The sequence below is a fragment of the Electrona antarctica genome, assembly GCF_951216825.1.
Source record: "Electrona antarctica genome assembly, chromosome: 9".
Taxonomy (NCBI): Eukaryota; Metazoa; Chordata; class Actinopteri; order Myctophiformes; family Myctophidae; genus Electrona; species Electrona antarctica.
Genome location: NC_136790.1, coordinates 33823281 through 33842921, shown reverse-complemented (window position 1 = coordinate 33842921; position 19641 = coordinate 33823281). Strand labels below are relative to the sequence as shown.

The 19641-nt window shown below is 42.8% G+C and overlaps 2 protein-coding genes across 2 annotated transcripts in view; both read left to right on the top strand.

The window, feature by feature from the left end:
• LOC306930221 (glutamate receptor-interacting protein 2-like) overlaps window positions 1-15447 on the top strand; it is a gene marked incomplete at both ends in the record, with an annotated part of 161491 nt that extends 146044 nt beyond the window's left edge. The window contains 14 exon segments of the mRNA XM_079511055.1: window positions 1173-1318; window positions 1752-1832; window positions 2455-2518; window positions 3578-3723; window positions 8652-8796; window positions 9031-9170; window positions 10241-10459; window positions 12333-12504; window positions 13160-13274; window positions 13435-13552; window positions 14006-14013; window positions 14015-14287; window positions 14373-14519; window positions 15295-15447. Coding sequence (XP_079367181.1) covers window positions 1173-1318; window positions 1752-1832; window positions 2455-2518; window positions 3578-3723; window positions 8652-8796; window positions 9031-9170; window positions 10241-10459; window positions 12333-12504; window positions 13160-13274; window positions 13435-13552; window positions 14006-14013; window positions 14015-14287; window positions 14373-14519; window positions 15295-15447 — 1927 coding nt within the window.
• Window positions 1-19641, top strand: part of LOC306930227 (proteinase-activated receptor 3-like) — a 401892-nt gene that overhangs the window by 374154 nt on the left and 8097 nt on the right.

Genomic DNA, 19641 nt, shown 5'->3' with positions numbered 1-19641 from the left:
TGGTACCAGTGATATTAATAAAGGCTCTGTTCCAGTTAACGTTTTAATTTCAAGGACCCTCATAACTCAGAATATACAAATGTTACCAATTGGACCACTATATTGTATATCTGTTCTTGAGGTAATTGTTTTCCCCCCAAAATCACAAAGACTAATTCGACCTTTGAGATATACAAATAAGTCTGTGTGTCCAAAAACATACAGTATATACTTTGGTTTTGTAGGGCAGTACGGACTGGCAGGCGCCAGCTGGGAATGTTGAAAAGGTCAGAAGGACACTACAGCAGCGCCTGTTGTGTCCTCCGGAATTAATTGGCATAAATTGGCATAAAAAGGAGTGTAAAAAATAATTGCCTACTAAACAAACAAAGATGGTGAGCTGGTGTAAAAATATCGCTGTGGGCTGTGATAATGTTCAAATTATTCTCTCTACTGGACATGGAGGAAGCAGTTTATGGCTTCCTAATAGGAAGCTGTGTGTAATTAGTGTGGTTGTTAGTGTGGGCGCTAATGGAAGGGACAACATGACCTGAAGGGAAAGGGTGCAGAGAAACGCTATGCACTCAAAAACACACACACACACACACACACACACATACACACACACACACACACACACACACACGCGCGCGCGCACACGCATGTGCACGCGCACACGCATGCGCACGCACACACACACACACACACACACACACACACACACACACACACACACACACACACACACACACACACACACACACACACACAAAGGGACACACACACAAAGGGACACACACACACACACACATACAAAGGAACACGCTCAGAAAAGCTTTTCTAGCTTGACCATCTAGTTCTGACATGCATGATATTGGTCTACAACTAGATTCGGCCAAACCCCTGCTTTAGCACCTGGCTCGGTGACGTGCCTCGGTAGTCATTAGACTCTCGACTTTCTGGTATTGAATCCAGCTGTTGCCATTATTTTCCAACAACCACGTACGAGTTATGTACCGATAGGCACAGAATCATAAATCATGTTTTGGGGTGAGCGTTTGCAGTCCCCAACTGTCACTCAAATTGGACTCCAACTCCAATGAACTGCAGCGACCAATGAGGCATCTATATGTTTAATATCTATGTAGAACACTATCACGCTTCTGACATCTCCATGGTTACACTTCCTGTAGGAGTGGCCTGTTGCAGGTGGGGGACCGCCTCCTGTCAATCAACGGAATCGCTACAGAGGATGGAACGCTGGAGGAAGCCAATCAGCTGCTCCGAGATGCAGCTCTGACCAATAAGGTCACACTGGAGATAGAGTTTGATGTGGCAGGTTGGTTGGACCTTCTCTTCTCTTCTCTTCTCTTCTCTTCTCTTCTCTTCTCTTCTCTTCTCTTCTCTTCTCTTCTCTTCTCTTCGTAATCGTCTCAATTTGGTGGCGGTAACATTAGGTTACATTAGGTAACATTAGCGTTTTCTCGCCATCAGTTGATGCTTCATATCCAGTCAAACCGTTACCGCCGGGGCTCTTTTGTTTATTTTTGGAACACAGTTATTTCTTATTAACAAAAAAAAGAAGAAACAAAAACGTGATCCAGGTAGAATGTGAAAATTACATCAGACTATGGTGCTCTAACTATATAGTATATCGTAATACGTGTGTGTGTGTGTGTGTGTGTGTGTGTGTGTGTGTGTGTGTGTGTGCGTGCGTGCGTGCGTGCGTGCGTGCGTGCGTGCGTGTGCGCTCGTGCGTGTGTGTGTGTTAGAGTCAGTGGTTCCCAGTAGTGGGACCTTCCATGTCAAACTTCCCAAGAAGAGAGGAGTGGAGCTGGGACTCACTATTAGTGGTAAGACATGCTTACTTTCCACCACTGGTTGTGTTGTGTTAATGTAGCATGGTGCAATGGTGCCATCTGCTGGTCAGATCAGGTCCATGCAAACTGGTTTTGTTGTAGAACTTGAAGTACAATCACTATTCACTAGTGTCTCGTACAGTCACATTATGTCAATAACTGGGGCGGCAGTGGCTCAGGAGGTAGAGTGGCCGTCCATGGAATCTCAAGGTTCCAGGATTGATTCCCGGCTCCTCCTGGTTATGGGACTAAAACACTTCTTAATTGACTACTACGGACTAATTCATTAAACAAAAAATCCTGCCACCTCTCTATCATTTGTGTCAAGAGGGTAAGCTCCTTATATTTTGCATTTGTACATTCAGAGTTGCTAATTCTGAAATGGTGTCTCTAAACCAGTGTACACAGGGGTGAGAGCATTTAAACTCTCGTAGAGAAATACACCTACGAGAGTTTAGATCTTAGGTTACCCAATGAGCAGGTTGGTACCTTGCATGGTTGGTGATTGAATGGGTGAATGTGAAGTACATTTCAATTTATAAAAGCGCTATATAAATGCTGTCTATATATATAACTGTCTTCAGTCTCCACTTTGGTGTGTCATGTTCCTCCACAGACAGTAAGAAATCAGGAGAATCTCTCATCATCTCAGACATCAAGAAGGCTAGCGTGGCTCACAGGTACATTCTATATGTTTGAGGGGCACTAGCCCCTCCTATATCCAGCTTTTAGTGCATTTTCACAAACTTTGTCTTACACAAATATTAAATTCCCATTGACAATGAATGGAGAATTGTACGACATAGTGTCTGAGCAAATAGGCATAGTCTCTATTTTTGTCCTATACAAACATTTGTATCCGGGTAGCTCAATCGGTAGAGCTCTCGCCTTTGGACCACAAGTTCATGGGTTCGATCCCGGGCACCGCCAACTCAGCATAAGAGTAGCACGGCTTGGTGCAGCAAGTCGTGCAGGAAGTACTGGGAGCTGATGGTAGGTGTGGCGATCCACCTCAGCAATCCATCTCCTAGCGGTCTAGCGCATTGTAACGGGGATAGACTCCCGCGTGTTACCGGCTGATACCGACAATAAGCCAGCCCCGATCTTCTACTTCTTCAAACATTAAATTCCCATTGGCAATGAATGGAGAATTTTACGTCATAGTGTCTGAGCAAATAGGCATAGTGTCAATTTTACGTCATGATGATGTATGATGATAAGAGCGCCCCTCATTTCACACGGGTGTGATTTTTCTATTATACGAAATGATGGGTAAAAGAATATATATATATATAAACAGATAAGCTTCTCATGCACATCCAGGTGGGGGAGGTGCTGGTAGGCAAGGTGTAAATGCAGGCCAAAGAGAACTTCCCCAGGGAAAGGAAGGGACCCACTCCAGAGACTCAGGACAAGATGATTACTTATGCTTCATTTTTTTATTGCACGGCGCGTTTTGCCGCGTATATACTGTATACATGTATATAGCCTACTGTATACATGTTGTTATTCAAAAACAGGGCAAAGTTACAAACTATGCCAGCTCTCTCTCTCTCTCTCTCTCCCTCCCTCTCTCTCTCTCTCTCTCTCTCTCTCTCTCCCTCTCTCTCTCTCCCTCTCTCTCTCTCTCTTCCTCTCTCTCTCTCTCTCTCTCTCTCTCTCTCTCTCTCTCTCTCTCTCTCTCTCTCTCTCTCTCTCTCTCTCTCTCTCTCTCTCTCTCTCTCTCTCTCTCTCTGTAGGACGGGCACATTGGAACCAGGTGATAAGTTGTTGACCATAGACAATGTCAGGTTGGACAACTGCTCTAAAGAAGATGCAGAACACATCCTGCAGCAATGTGAGGACCTGGTCAAACTGAAGATACGCAAAGATGAGGACAACTCAGGTGTGTGTGTGTGTGTGTGTGTGTGTGTGTGTGTGTGTGTGTGTGTGTGTGTGTGTGTGTGTGTGTGGGGGGGGGGCGGCATAGCAGTCATACAAAAATGTAAGCCATGTATACATGTATCTATGTGTACATACATTCATACAGTTTCTCCATACTAGACACGGCAACAGCAAAAAACATCATAAGTAAGGAACCTGCTGGAACTCAACTAATTGATGGCCCAGTTCCAGCTGCGGTTTTGATCACAAGGTGGCATTGTTAACTTTTGTTTTTCTTTGATTAATTACAATAAATAATAACTAGAACAAGTTTGAGCACAGGTGTTGCTGTACGGCCATGCAGTCCAGGTAGGTTATTGTGGGCCAGCAGCAATGTTTGGAATTCTCCAATCAGAGAATGGAATAAGAAAAATCTGACGGAGTAATATAAAAAGAAAATCTTTAATACAATCTGCCTCCTGTTGGGTTTATAGGCTGAGGGCTGCTTTGATCATGTACATGATTTACACATCATGTACATGATTTACACATCATGTATGGTACTTGAACACACATTAACACGCTTTGACGCCTCACACACACACACACACACACACACACACACACACACACACACACACACACACACACACACACACACACACACACACACACACACACACACACACACACACACACACACAGTCACAGTCACACACACACAGTCACACACACGTTACCATGGAAACTGGCTCCCCTACTGTATGTCTCCAGATGAGTTTAACTGCTGGCCTACTTTTAACACTAAACACTAAACACTGTGCGTGCGTGCGTGCGTGCGTGCGTGCGTGCGTGCGTGCGTGCGTGCGTGCGTGCGTGCGTGCGTGTGTGCGTGCGTGGATTATCAACTGACATCAGGGTGAATCATATATACAATGGGTCTTCAACAGGGAGTACAGGACCCCTAGGGGGCCCTCAAAGTCACTACAGGAGGGCCACACATCTTTCTTTCTTTCTTTCTTTCTTTCTTTCTTTCTTTCTTTCTTTCTTTCTTTCTTTCAAGACCTGTCTCTACTTTCATGTGGGGGAAAAGTGTCACCTCAATGTTCTGTTCTTTAGTTATTGGTCGTTGAATATAGCTTGTTTTCACCAAAAATGCTACTGGGAACAGAAAGCAGAGACATTTTTTTAAATACATTCTATAATATTAGACTAAACCGGCTGGATTATTTTTAGATCAGATTATTTCCGGGTGTACTCTTCTTCGGATGTCCTAGGATCACTTGCGGAAGAGCGATATCTATCGTAAACACTGAAAACACCACATGACAAAGTTATTCGTCAATAACACGAATCCATCCAACATTAGCAGCAAAGATAATATGTAAACAATTAGACAATACACAAAGATACAATACAACACAATAAATATAGGAATAAAACTCAGAGGGGGTGGGGAAGGTGGATTCTACCATCAAGGTGTTCAGGAATTAAGTTAAGCTACTGTATATATGCTCAAATTTGTATTTTAAAATCAGCCAAACCATAATGGATTGTGGTAGGTCATTCCACATTTTGGTAGTAGTTGTTTGAAGTGTTCATGTTTAATGGACCACAAAGGAAACAAGCCTTTGGCTTTTTTGTGTAACATAATTTTATACAGTGTAAATATATACTGTAAGTGGCATGTACATTTGACCACAGTCTGGAAGAGGCATTCCTTACCAAGGTGCTTAAGTACCAATGTCTTGGATACAAATGTAAACTGCTTGTGTTCATATTTGGAAGCCTCGGTAATGTCCATAAATCAGTTGTGAGAGGCCTGCAGATTGCAGGTATGCCCAAGAGCTGAACTTCTGTTCAGTGTCTGTGCTTATTGGCAGTCACCGACTCACCATATGTGGGAGGAGGTGATGCTTCCTATACCCGTGATCTGTATCCTGATTCCTGAAATACTTGTTGTTGAGTTTCCCAAGTTTGTGCATCTACTATTGTTTGTGTTCAAGAATGTGAACGCAAATAAAGATGGTGTGTGTGTGTGTGTGTGTGTGTGTGTGTGTGTGTGTGTGTGTGCGTGCGTGCGTGCGTGCATGGATTATCAAGTGACAGGGTGAATCATATATGCAATGGGTCTTCAACAGGGAGTACAGGACCCCTAGGGCAGGGGTTCTCAACCCGTGGGTCGCGACCCCCCGGGGGGGTCGCCAAATAATTTTGGGGGGTCCCCAAATTATTTAAAAAATATTTTTGCAACTGAATGGCTGGAAAAGATAAATGAAGATTTGGTAACCCTTCATTTTACGGTACGGTAATTACCAGGTAACTACCAGGTAATTACCTGGTAACTTCCAGATACATTACTCAGTAATTACTATGTAATTACCAAGTATTACCCAGTATGTATAACTATTTACTGTATAATCTCTTGGTAATTATATGGAACTTACCATGGTAAATGACACACTGGTTGCCAGGTAATTACAAAGTATGTTCCTGACAATTACCAGGTATTTATACGTTTTTACTATGTAATTACCAGCTAACTACCCGGTATTTATAAATATTTACTCTGCAACCAGGCACGATACCCTGGTTGCAGGTACTATAGGTATGTAGGTACTAGGTATACCAAGTATTTTCAACAACTACCAGGTATTTACTCTGCTACCAGGCAAGTTACCCAGTAGGCACTAGGTCATTACCAAGTATTTTCCTGACAACTACCAGGTAATAACATGGTTACTGTATTCACTGTGTTTACATGGGTACTACCCATGAAACACGAGGGTAGTAGCCTACCAGGAAATTACCAGTTGTTACTAGGTAATTTCCTGACAACTACCATGTAATTACCTGATAGGTACCCAGTAAAAGGAGGAACTGTACTGTAAAAGGAAGCGTGCTCTATTTCCATGATATTACCATGTACCTACCTGGCAATTGTAGATTATAATCACTGGTAATTTCCTGGTAGGCTACCCATGCGTTTACATGGGTAGTACCCATGTAAACACAGTGATTACAGTTACCATGTCATTACCTGGTAGTTGTCAGGAAAATGACCAGTTGTTACTAGGTAATTCCCTGACAACTACCATGTAATTACCTGATAGGTATCCAGTAAGAAAGGAGGAACTGTACTGTGAAAAGAAGTGTGCTCTATTTCCATGATATTACCATGTACCTACCTGGTAATTGTAGATTATAATCTATAATTTATAATCCTCCCCATTACCCATCAGAGTGTATTTTGAACTTTGAACTTTGAATTTTGAACTGGCAATAACTGTTAATTACCAGGTATTTACTGTATAAATTAACAGGTAAAACCAAGCAAGTTACCGTGTAAGAAAGGTGGAATTGTACTGTGAAAGGAAGCGTGGTTTGTTACAGTGAAAGTACAGGGTAATATTATGGAAACAAACCACGCTTCCTTTCACAGTACAGTTCCAGCTTTCTTACATGGTAACTTGCTTGGTTTTACCTTTTAATTTACACAGTAAATACTTGGTAATTAACAGTTATTGCCAGTTCAAAATTCAAAGTTCAAAGTTCAAAGTTCAAAATACACCCTGATGGGTAATGGGGAGGATTATAATCTACAATTACCAGGTAGGTACATGGTAATATCATGGAAATAGAGCACACTTCCTTTCACAGTACAGTTCCTCCTTTCTTACTGGATACCTATCAGGTAATTACATAGTAGTTGTCAGGGAATTGCCTAGTAACAACTGGTAATTTTCCTGACAACTACCAGGTAACTACATGGTAACTGTAATCACTGTGTTTACATGGGTACTACCCATGTAAAGGCATGGGTAGCCTACCGGGAAATTACCAGTGATTATAATCTACAATTGCCAGGTAGGTACATGGTAATATCATGGAAATAGAGCATGCTTCCTTTTACAGTACAGTTCCTCCTTCCTTACTGGGTACCTATCAGGTAATTACATGGTAGTTGTCAGGAAATTACCTAGTAACAACTGGTAATTTCCTGGTAGGCTACTACCCATGTGTTTCATGGGTAGTACCCATGTAAACACAGTGAATACAGTTACCATGTTATTACCTGGTAGTTGTCAGGAAAATACTTGGTAATGACCTAGTACCTGTTAGCAGAGTAAATACCTGGTAGTTGTTGAAAATACTTGGTATACCTATAGTACCTGCAACCAGGGTATCGTGCCTGGTTGCAGAGTAAATACCGGGTAGTTAGCTGGTAATTACATAGTAAAAACGTATAAATACCTGGTAATTGTCAGGAACATACTTGGTAATTACCTGGCAACCAGTGTGTCATTTACCATGGTAAGTTCCATATAATTACCTGGAGATTATACAGTAAATAGTTATACATACTGGGTAATACTTGGTAATTACATCGTAATTAATGAGTAATGCATCTGGAAGTTACCATGTAATTACCAGGTAATTAATGGGTAAATACTTATAACTACTACCTGGTTGTTACCAGATAATACCAGGTACTTACCTATTATTACCAGGTAATTACCTGGTAGTTACCTGGTAATAATTTTACATAGTACACATAGTACATGCATAAACTTTCCTTAATGATTATATCTGGTTTCAGTATTTATTCATGATGTATTTTCACTATTATTATGGTTATTGTAGTGGTCAATTTGTATGGGGGGTGGGGAGGGGGGCGGGGGTCACGAGACACGGCCAAAGCATTTCTGGGGGTCCCCGGCCAAAAACGTTGAGAACCCCTGCCCTAGGGGGCCCTCAAAGTCACTACAGGAGGGCCACACATCTTTCTTTCTTTCTTTCTTTCTTTCCGTCTCTACTTTCATGTGGGGGAAAAGTGTGTCACCTCAATGTTCTGTTATTGGCCGTTGAATATAGCTTGTTTTCACCAAAAATGCAAATAAAGATGGTAAATAAAGATGGTGTGTGTGTGTGCATGCGTGCGTGTTATAGATGATCAGGAGACCTCAGGGTGTATCATATACACAGTAGAGTTGAAGAGGTACGGAGGTCCTCTGGGAATCACCATCTCTGGAACGGAGGAACCCTTTGACCCGATCATCATCTCTGGACTCACCAAGAAAGGCCTGGCAGAGAGGTAGACCTACATACAGTTAATCATCAAACTAGTCTAACCATTTCATTGATGAATAGAGGTTTTTGCATATTTTCTTTCAAACATTTTTAAGAGAGGAATAGAATGCAGATCTATGAGCTCACAACCGTTTCTACATAGTGATATTACTACTTTTATAAAGAAAAATCTGAGTACTTCTTCCTCCACACGCGTGTTTGCGTGCGTGCGTGCGTGTAAATGTGTGCGTTGGTGCAGGACGGGTGCCATCCATGTCGGGGACAGGATTCTGGCCATCAACTGTGTGAGTCTGAAGGGGAAGCCGCTCAGTGAAGCCATCCACCTGCTGCAGATGGCTGGAGAGACTGTCACTCTGAAGATTAAAAAACACACTGACAGTGAGTTACTCCTTACTGTGGGGGACAGCAACAAAATACATTTAATAGATTTTTTGGGGGTATCTGTACGTTGAGTTCTGGGTACTTTCACTCCACTACATTAGAAAGGTCCAAGGTTCAAGCTTGTACTTTATTGTTACATCTTTAAAGGTACATACTGTAAGATTAAAACTTATTTTTCTCCTTTTTAAAACTTATTTTCATTCTGCTTCCTTCAGACAAGGCAGCACAGCAGCATAAATAATAACAATAAATAATAATGATAAAACACCGTAAAAAGATTTTTAAATACTAAGGTACAAGAGCAAAAATAAAAATAAATAGAGAACATCCTACACATGCATATCTTATACGCCAAACAACATTGTTTCAGTAGCTAGCTACCAACTAACTTTATGTAAACAACTTCACAGTATATTCTATATACAGCAGATTAGGTAGGAACAGTTCAAAGTCAAACATAATCGTGCAAGAAAAGGACAAAGAGGAGAGGAGTGAGGGATGGGGGGCACGCACGCACGCACACACGCACACACACACACACACACACACACACACGTATTACGATATTATATATTTTTTTCTGTGTAATTTTGGCATGAGTTATTGATTAAGAAGAGTATTGGCATTTTACCTGACTGTTTGGTACTTATAGCAGTCGAATCAGCTTGTTTTGGGAGGTCTGAAGCTTAGTTTTTAGTTACACTTTTAGTCAAAGTGGCATTGAATGAGGACTCCGGCAAGAGTTTTGAGAGCACTTTAGTTGACAAAAAAAAAAAATTATGCCCAAGAATACAATCCAAATACTTGAAATCATTTGCATTTACATTACTGAGGGAATGTTTGGATCCAAAAAGAATGGTTTTACTAAGGTGTGCAGTTTGTTATCGGAATCCGAGTATGGATTTTACTGAGTTCAGAACTGAGAGCCCTTTGTCCCAGCCTGAGACCAGGCGAACTGAGAGCCCTTTGTCCTAGCCTGAGACCAGGCCAACAAGAACAATTTGCATTTACAGGCTGCTTTCCTGTAGTAATGATGATTATGATGATGGTGTCATTGTGTCTGTCAGATGGCGAGGAGATGAGGCAGGGGGCGGAGTCAGAGGTCGACGACACCACAGAGAATGACCTCAGTGACCCAGAGGAGGATTTGACGGATTTGACGGAATTGACGGACAGCCAGCGGACCAATAATATGTCAGAACTGTATTGCATTACCGTGCCCAGCGTGGACTCTGCTATGGAATCCTGGGATGGATCGGGACTGGATGCAGGATATGGAAGCCAGGGTGTGTGTGTGTGTGTGTGTGTGTGTACGTGCATGCATGCATGTGCGCACGTGCGTGCGTTAAATTGAGGACAATTTCCTGGTTTTATGCTAGGAAAAATAAAGAGGAAGGTGCATGGAGGTGTGGCCAGGGCTCCTGCGGGAGGTTTGCACATGTGCAATGTAAACAGGAACTGCGATGATGGAGGGTTCCAGCAGAGGTGCTAGATAGAAAGATCAAACCTTGTGATGTAAATAATGAGATCCAGAACAGTTGAGAATTAAACAGCAGTCACCCTTCCCCTTTCAAATGTTTTATATCATCCACAGCACTTGAATGAACAATATCCATGTTCCTTTGTCATTTCACAAAAATAAAAGTTTAACACATGTACTACAATCAAAGCGAGCATCAAAAGAACATGGAAAATCCACAAAAGAAAAATATACAAAAACATTAACATTTAGTAAATGTACTTGTCCTTTGTCTTTCAGTCTGTTATACACACATTTTTTTCCACACAGTTATGACATTTTTAAAATAAAAACAAAATCTTTTTTTTATATCCTTTTTATTATTTCAGTTCAGGGTATAGCACCAAATCGCAGTTCCTGTTTACACTGAGCATGTGCAAAACTCCCGCAGGAGACCGGGCCACACCTCCATGCACCTTCCTCTTTATTTTTCCTAGGTTTTATGGTTAAAGATGGAGTGCCACGATTTTTTTCCACCCTAAAACATGATCATCAGGTATTATTATAATATAAGGAGGAAGAACTTTTTCCAAAAAGTGTACAGTATTTGTTAAAATCATGCTTTTATGTGGACACGCCCACCAGTTCATTAAGTATGCCTGGTTTGCCTGGTGGGTGGTGATGGGTGGTGATCCACCTGAACTGAAGCCGCACCCACAGCTGTAGTTGTATGATAAAGGGTGAGGGGTTAGGGGAGGGGCTGATAGTGTGATGTCACTATATTACGGTTTATTTCATTGGCCCGTTTGACTGTCAAGGGTTCAACCTCCAGGAAGAAACCCTAAATACAAAGTTAATACACCATTGCACATAAAAACGACTCCAGGGTGTCTAATGAAGTCACCTCATAGACACATGAAAAACTGGAAAAATGGCACTGGCACTCCATCTTTAAGAAAGATTTGTATACTCTTTAAATCCTTGCACACTGGGAGCGTTTATTGTATGCATTTGATTTACATTTATTTAAACGTAGACATTTTGTACCGCTAATTATAAGCATCAATCTGTGTGAATAAGAAATCACAAATTAATAGTTTTATCCTACTAGAAATTTAACACACCAACTGCCATGGACGGAGATCTGCGTCTTTTCAAATCCATCGGTTCACTCTCATGGACAGAGATCTCAATCTTTTAATGTTTATATTGATTCAGTTTGAGATCGCGCTATACTACTGTCTATCAACCGGAAGTGGTTGGTCCGGCAGTAAAAAGGTGCCCCCCTCGTTGTCTTGAACGATAGCCGAAAACACCCCTTTATATCGGATTCTAATCCCAGATTCTGATTGTAATAACAAGCTTTATTTATTCTGGTATTTCTGTTTAGACACTCAACCGGCTATAGTTCTTGCCCAGCGTGTAAATGTCACACACATGTCTCTTCTCTAACACAGAGCGCATAACCCAATAATTACTACCCATAGCTGTATCTCCTTTTCCCGCTTTTCTTTCTATAACTGCCTTGTGCCTTGTGTCCTAAGCAAAGTGCATCTTCTTATAACTGAGGCTTTAGAGTTAAAGTTAAAAATGGACATTCATAAAATTGTCATCCTTTATGTCATCACAACTTACAGGCCTACAGAAATACAAATGCATGTGTACACTTTCACAGATGTTAAAGTGAGTTTGTTGTGCAGGTACGTACAGTCACCACCAGAGCGCAGCAGCGGGCATCGCCCTGCACCCACACGAGTGGCGCAGTGCAAAGCAGCAGCAGCGTGGTTCCACGCCCCCTCCTGGCCGCAGGAAGAACTACCCCTTCAGTGACGGAGGCTTCAGCGAGGACGAGTGGGACAACAAAACTCCTGGGTGAGGAAACACACCCCATAGTGCTGGAAGAAGTACTCAGATGTTTTACAGTAAAAGTATCATTATGTAGAATCAGAATGTCCCATTTCAGAATTCAATCTCTACATAATCATCAATAGTGATTTTAACGTCAAATTCACTGAACATGGGCGTTCACACAGTGGTAGAGTTTCTGCTCACCACCGTGGAGTCTATAGGGGTTCAATTCCACCACAAGTTTGTCGAGTGTCTATAAGAACAGGAACAGAGTGGCATTCCGACGCACCGCCATTCCGACTACGAGGCTTCCGCGTGTGGTTAGCGTTAGGATTAGGGACATGGTTAGTATTGAGCGCATCGGAATGGCGGTGCATCGGAATAGCAGAGTTGGTCGTGTTCGGGGATGGATGCCGGTCAGGGAGGTTGATCTTTGTCACTATATTATGCACTATGAACTACATGCCCTCGAGGTGGGGGCTGCTCACTAGCCGGTGAGTCAGAGGAACTATGCATTCGCTGCCATGCTTCCTCACTGGCAGATGAGCCAGTATGTTACAACAGCAGAGGCAAGCAGTGGGAGGAATTAACTGGAGTAATGACACTGTGTGTGTGTGTGTGTGTGTGTGTGTGTGTGTGTGTGTGTGTGTGTGTGTGCGTGCGTGCGTGCGTGCGCCAGGTATGGCAGCCACCATCCAGATGGAGTTCCTTTGGACCCAGAGGACAGTTTCTGGTGTCAGGCACTGGAAGACCTGGAGACGTGTGGCCAGTCAGAACTGCTCCGCGAGATCGAGGTCATTCACATGCTAGCATTCACATAACAAAATGATTGAACCCTATCCATGAGTTAGAGGTTTGTTGGCATGCTAGCACATTAGCTAGCACGTTAGCATACACATAACCACATGAAGCCTAACCAGTCAGAACTGCTCTGCAAAATATTTTCTTTTCCAGGCCTCCATCATGACAGGAACAGCCATCAGTCTGGGTGTTGATGGGGTGTCTAAGCCTCCTCCAGAACTGAGCCACAGCAACATGAGCCCCCTGCGGAGAAACTCTATCCTGCTCCAGGGTACCCACCTGCACCAGGGGACAGAACTGCATGAGGAGGACCACATTCATCATGGTACGGATCCTACTTCCCCGCCTCTTGCATTTCACCACCAATTTTTACATACTAATATTCCCTCCTCTATGGATATCTGTTTTCATAGATTTTTTTTATGTATCTCTATATGCATTTCCATCAAACTGTTGAGCAGAGCAGTTGTGGGGAACATGTGGCCTTTAAGGTACAGAACATTCTTTCTAACCACTAGGCCACTGCACAAAACCAGTGCCTGTATATCACAAAAAGGAACATTCAGCTGTGCTTTTTATTCCGAAAGTATACCACCCAGAGACCCACCTACATCAGGAGGCCCACCTGCGTCAGGAGGCCCACCTGCGCCAGGAGGCCCACCTGCGTCAGGAGGCCCACCTGCGTCAGGAGGCTCGCCTGCATCAGGAGGACCACCTGCGTCAGGAGGCTCACCTGCACCAGGAGGCCCACCTGCGTCAGGAGGCCTACCTGCAGCAGGAGGCTCACCTGCTACAGGAGGCCCACCTACGTCAGGAAGCCTACCTGCAACAGGAGGCTCACCTGCCCCAGGAGGCCCACTTGCACCAGGAGGCCCACCTGCGTCAGGACGCCCGGTCCCCTCAGCCCAAGGCTTCTCTGCGAGTATCAGAGAGGACATGGGAGTCTCGGCGTATCAAAGAGGAGATGCAGGAGATTCTGTCTCCAACACCACTGGAGCTGCACAAGGTCTGTCTGTCTTTTGTTTTTCTTCCAATTTAGTTGTTATGCCAATTAACTCCTTCTCTCTCTCCCCCCCCCCCTCTCTCTCTAGGTAACAGTAATGAAGGACACAGAGAGTGAGGAGTTTGGCTTCAGTGTGTCAGATGGCTTCATGGAGAAAGGAGTTTATGTAAACATGCTCAGAACAGATGGACCCGCCCACCGTGCTGGGCTCAGACCCTACGACCGCATCCTACAGGTGCACACACACGCACGCACACACGCACGCACGCATGCACGCACTCGCACCCATGCGCACATACATTATTCCTATATTAAAATTGCCTGATGTGAGACTTGCTCTGATCCGCACCAAATTTTGTACAAAATCTGTTCAGGGGTGTGGCATGACAATATAGTCGCACAAAAAAAACTAAATTGTACACAAAAGGGGCACTAAAGTAGTGGTATGGTGACCATCAGCGCAATATACCGGTAAATACTAGATTTGACGTCCACGTGCCGACCTTCAAATCTAGTATTATTCAAATGGTTTAAAATGTGCTATACAGGATGTTTGTTTCACTGGTTGTACGTTTGGATCCTTTAGGATCTTAACGATTCCGGTTCCTTAACGATTCCCTTTTAGCGGTCCTTAGGGGTTACGGGGGGTTCCCCAAATGGACCGTTAGAGGTCTGTAACGCTGAGAGTGTACACATGGAAACCAAATGGACCCTTGCAGGTCTGTAACTCTGAGAGTATACACATGGAAACCAATTGGGCCCTTAGAGGTCTGTAACTCTGAGTGTACAAATGGAACCAAATGGACCCTTACGGTCCATTATACCCTTGCACTCTCAGAGTTACGTGGAGTCCACATAACCAGCTCTGACAGTGTGATAAAACCGGTTCTGGAATCGGTTCCAAACGTGAAGGAACCGAGATGTTCCAACTCTATTCATTCCAAATAAAATCCTCTGCAGTCTACTGACCAGTATCTCCCCTACCCCCCCCCCCCCCCCCCCCCACCCAGGTGAATCATGTTCGTACCAGGGACTTTGACTGTTGTCTGGCGGTTCCTCTCATAACAGAGGCAGGAGACAGACTGGAGCTGGTAATCAGCCGAAACCCCCTTGTTTCGGAGGAGGACAATAACAACATTCTACAGCACACACTAGACCTGTAACACACGTACGCACGCACGCACGCACGCACACACGCACGCACGCGCACATGCACACACACACACACACACACACACACACACACACACACACACACACACACACACACACACACACACACACACACACACACACACACACACACACACACACACACACACTACAAGGTCAGGTTCAGGACTCACTTCATTTCCATTCATACACTGTCAAAAAAAGAAAGAAAAATAATACTGTATATCTGCATCTCCAGACCATAAGTACACTGTAAAAAATATTCCGTAGCTGTCAGTTGGAAACCTTGTATGTCCAAAACGGTTACGTTTCAGGAAATTGCATATAATTTAGTCACAATCTCTTGTTAATACTTTCATAATATTTAAGCAATTGCAAAAAATAGCAGAGCATTCATTTACAAAAAAGCATGGACTGAAATATGGATATACAAGGATTCTGCCTGAGAGCAACGGTACATCAGCATCTCCAGACCACATCTGCTGTGTAAAAGAAGAAGAAAAAACTTTTAACAAGTCCTTCAATCTGCTGTGGAGTATTCAGTCATAACCACTGAAACCCTGTATTCTTAGTAAAAAATTGACCTGAGTTACAAGTTAACTGTACTTGGACCGCCTACACCAAATCTCTTTGCCAGAAATAGCTAATGTACAACAAGCTCAATGCCGTTGTGATCAGGATGTGCCACAGGCAGATGAACAACGTTTGTTGGGACCAGGGGGATCATGCATGGTGTTCTTTTATTAATGCATCCTACATGGACGCAATCGATTGGACGTCGGACGGAAGACGTAACGGACAGAAAAGGATACAAGCCGTGCACAGAAAGATAGATTTTCACTGGAGGCCAGAGGAGTTCATTTGGACGTTAGACTTCTGATGAAGAGGACCATGCCATGGACAGTGTGCAAACAGTGCTCACACACACACACACACACACACACACACACACACACACACACACACACACACACACACACACACACACACACACACACACACACACACACACACACACAAAACAACACTCATCGGAAACAGGGACAGGTGCTGTGTGTGCACATGTTTGTGGCACTTGTGTGCAGTTTACATTTCTCTCTTCCATTTGCCATTTTCATTGCCCTAGTAATTCACGAGTCCAACTGAACTGAAAATACCTGTCAGTAGGCCTACTCGAGATCTGTCCGAGTCCCGAGCCGGGACCATATTTTATCATGGTCACTCAGATTCTATTACCGCGGGTGTGTTTATCATTATGTGAAATACCGTGCATATGAAAAGAGCCGTACTAAGAGCTATATACGCCAAATGTACAAACTACATTACATTGTTTCACCACTGGTTTTCATAGCAGTTTATTCTGTATTTACAGTACCCTCTCGCTCTCGGAGTTACAAAACTTCTTACGCCACCAGGCACTAGCTCCTTCGAACTTCATATTGTTTTAGAACCTTCATTGAGTTTAGATTTCCACCCTCACCCTCGTGTCAGTAGGCAGGGATCTGTGAAACAGTTGGACAGCAGGAGCACTTTTACTGATGTGTCTTTGGAGCCAAAGGTGTCTTTGTGAGGAAAACACTGTCTCACGACAGAGAGAGAGAGATTGATGTATACATATACAGCATATCGTATCTCTCATATGCGCGATGTGAACTTGTAGATCTGATATTGTCAGTGAAGAGATTTGGTGTACGGGGGTGTGTGTGTGTGTGTGTGTGTGTGGGGGGGGGGGTAGGCTGTATGTAGGGTTTAAGTGGTGAAGCCTGATTTTTAGACTCCATAGTATGGCGTGTTGCTTGCCGATATGTTACGTATCAGGTGATCTCATCTGTTTTTGTTGGCAAGAGACGCTGTCATGCAATTGAGTGTAAATCTCAAAGCTTTTTTCTTTTGTAATATTTTTAATCTTTTAAGAAAGCACACTGTTGAATACCATGTACTGTAAGTATTTATGTATGATGAACAAAACAGACACAAAAAAACAAAGAACAAACAAAAACAACAGTGTATGTTTTTTTTACACAATTGTTTCTCAATGTGCGACCTGGGGACCACCAAGGGACCCTTAGGGGTTCTGTTATGGGGGTGCATGTGTTAACCTCACAGGAAGCCACGGGTTACTTTTAACTTGCCACAGGTTAGTTGTAACCTGCCACGCATGTCGAGAGCCACCGGTGAGCTTTAACCCGCCGCATGGGTTAGTTGTAACCGGCAGCACATGTCGGGAGAGACGGTGTTGTCTAACTAATGCCTGTATGTCTAACAAACATATGCACAGACACCTTTTACAGACACCTAACGTTGAGAACCAGTGTCGTACATAAGAGGAAGTGGCCAAAAAGAGGTACTCTGCAAATAATAATAATAATAATGAAAAAGAATAGCCCTTGGCAGATTTGGTCTGGTTGGATTTCCCTCACCCTGAAGTTATGGGGCATACCAATCAGGGCACTGCAAAATATGGTGCGGGGGGGTGCATACTTAGTTTAGACTAGTCATTGGTTAGACATGGGATAAGGTTAGGTTTAGGTGTGCTGCCTCGTGGGAGGTTAGGGTTAGGGTGAGGGTTTGAGATAGGTTGTAGTTGTAGGACTAATGACTGGTCTAACCAATGACTAGTCTAAACCAATTTGCTTCCTTTGAAAATGCAGGTTCCACATAGAGATTCCAGACTAATATCTTACGCAGTGATATTAGTCTGATATTAGTCTATGCAGTTCAAAGGTCACCCAGTCTAGAATTGCACCCTGATGACATAATAACTATAAATAATAAGACTTTGGATTGGGCCCATATTGATCATTTTCATAATACCGGTAACACTAACACTGTATGAGTTATGTAATTATTATATATTTTTATTTTTTTCTGAATGATATAAAGTTGTAGCCTATTCTATTCTATGTCATATCATATTATTTTTCTATGCTGATGGAAAGGATTCAACTCTTGTGGAAACTCGAGATAGAAAGCACATTTAAGAACGATACGCTAGAGAACTTTAGGTTAGGAACGTAACTACCAATCTTTGAAACATTTCATGAGGTGACTGCCATGTTGTTGATGAACGTCATTGTTGTCATTTCATTTTTATTTGTTGTCTTTTTTTTTTATTACTAATGATACTTGTACTTCTCTTTTGGAGACAGATGAGGGGGGAAAAGCGAAAAAATAAAAGCAAATGTCTAATTTTACATGTGATTTAATTTTGTGATCTAATGTTTAATCTTTGGATTTATCTGCTCTGATGGGGAAACTCAGCCATAAAAACTTCTGAGAATGTCACAATGTACTTTAATTTAGTGAGGGCTGACGAGCTGCTTGTGTCCTCATTTAAAATCTTTAGTTATTTTCCACTGGGCCTTGATAGCCTGGCTTTGCCACACATAGCGTGGATTCATACCGTGGACGAAGCGTCTGTGAATCCATGTTATGTGTCTGGCAAAGCCAGTCTATTGAGCAGGGCTATTAGTTTATCATACAGGTGGACCAACTTTTTCATAATACCTCAAGTCCATTAAGGGCAGACGAACAACCTAGGTCTGTCACAATTTTTACATGATCGCCTAATCGTAATCAATAGATATTTTTCATAATCATTTCCACGTTGAAATACATTTTCAAATATTTTCATTAAATTAATTAATAATGTATTTATTTATGTATTAAGTATAAAGTTAATGATATGTCAGTCAGTCAGTCATTTATTTATACATGTTATTCAAAATTCTCTCAAATTGTTACTTACGGAGCCTAAAAAGACAATTATGTGTGACAGGCCTGACAATCAAATGGTCTGGTTTTCTCCTGGCAACCAGCGCTCCATTCACGGAGCAGGACAAGAGACCAAGCAGTGGAATTATTATTTCCTGAATGAGCCATGCATTTCACCTGCCCTCAAAATGAAATAAACACCATACTGTCTGCAAAAAAGTAGTACCACCAGGCAATGCTTGTTGGAGTAGAGTAGTAGACAATACTGAGTACTGACGGTGAAATTGAAACGCGTGGTCCTCTCGTAATTCCGACGGTGCATTATGGTCTGACAAGTGACAACGTGGCTTTGCGTGCGGTTAGGGTTAGTAATGGGGCAAGTCAGACCAATAGCGCTGACCCAAAGCAACATATCATGAATGTGTATTTATTCAAATCCATTGACTAACAAAAAAATTGTTTCCATACGC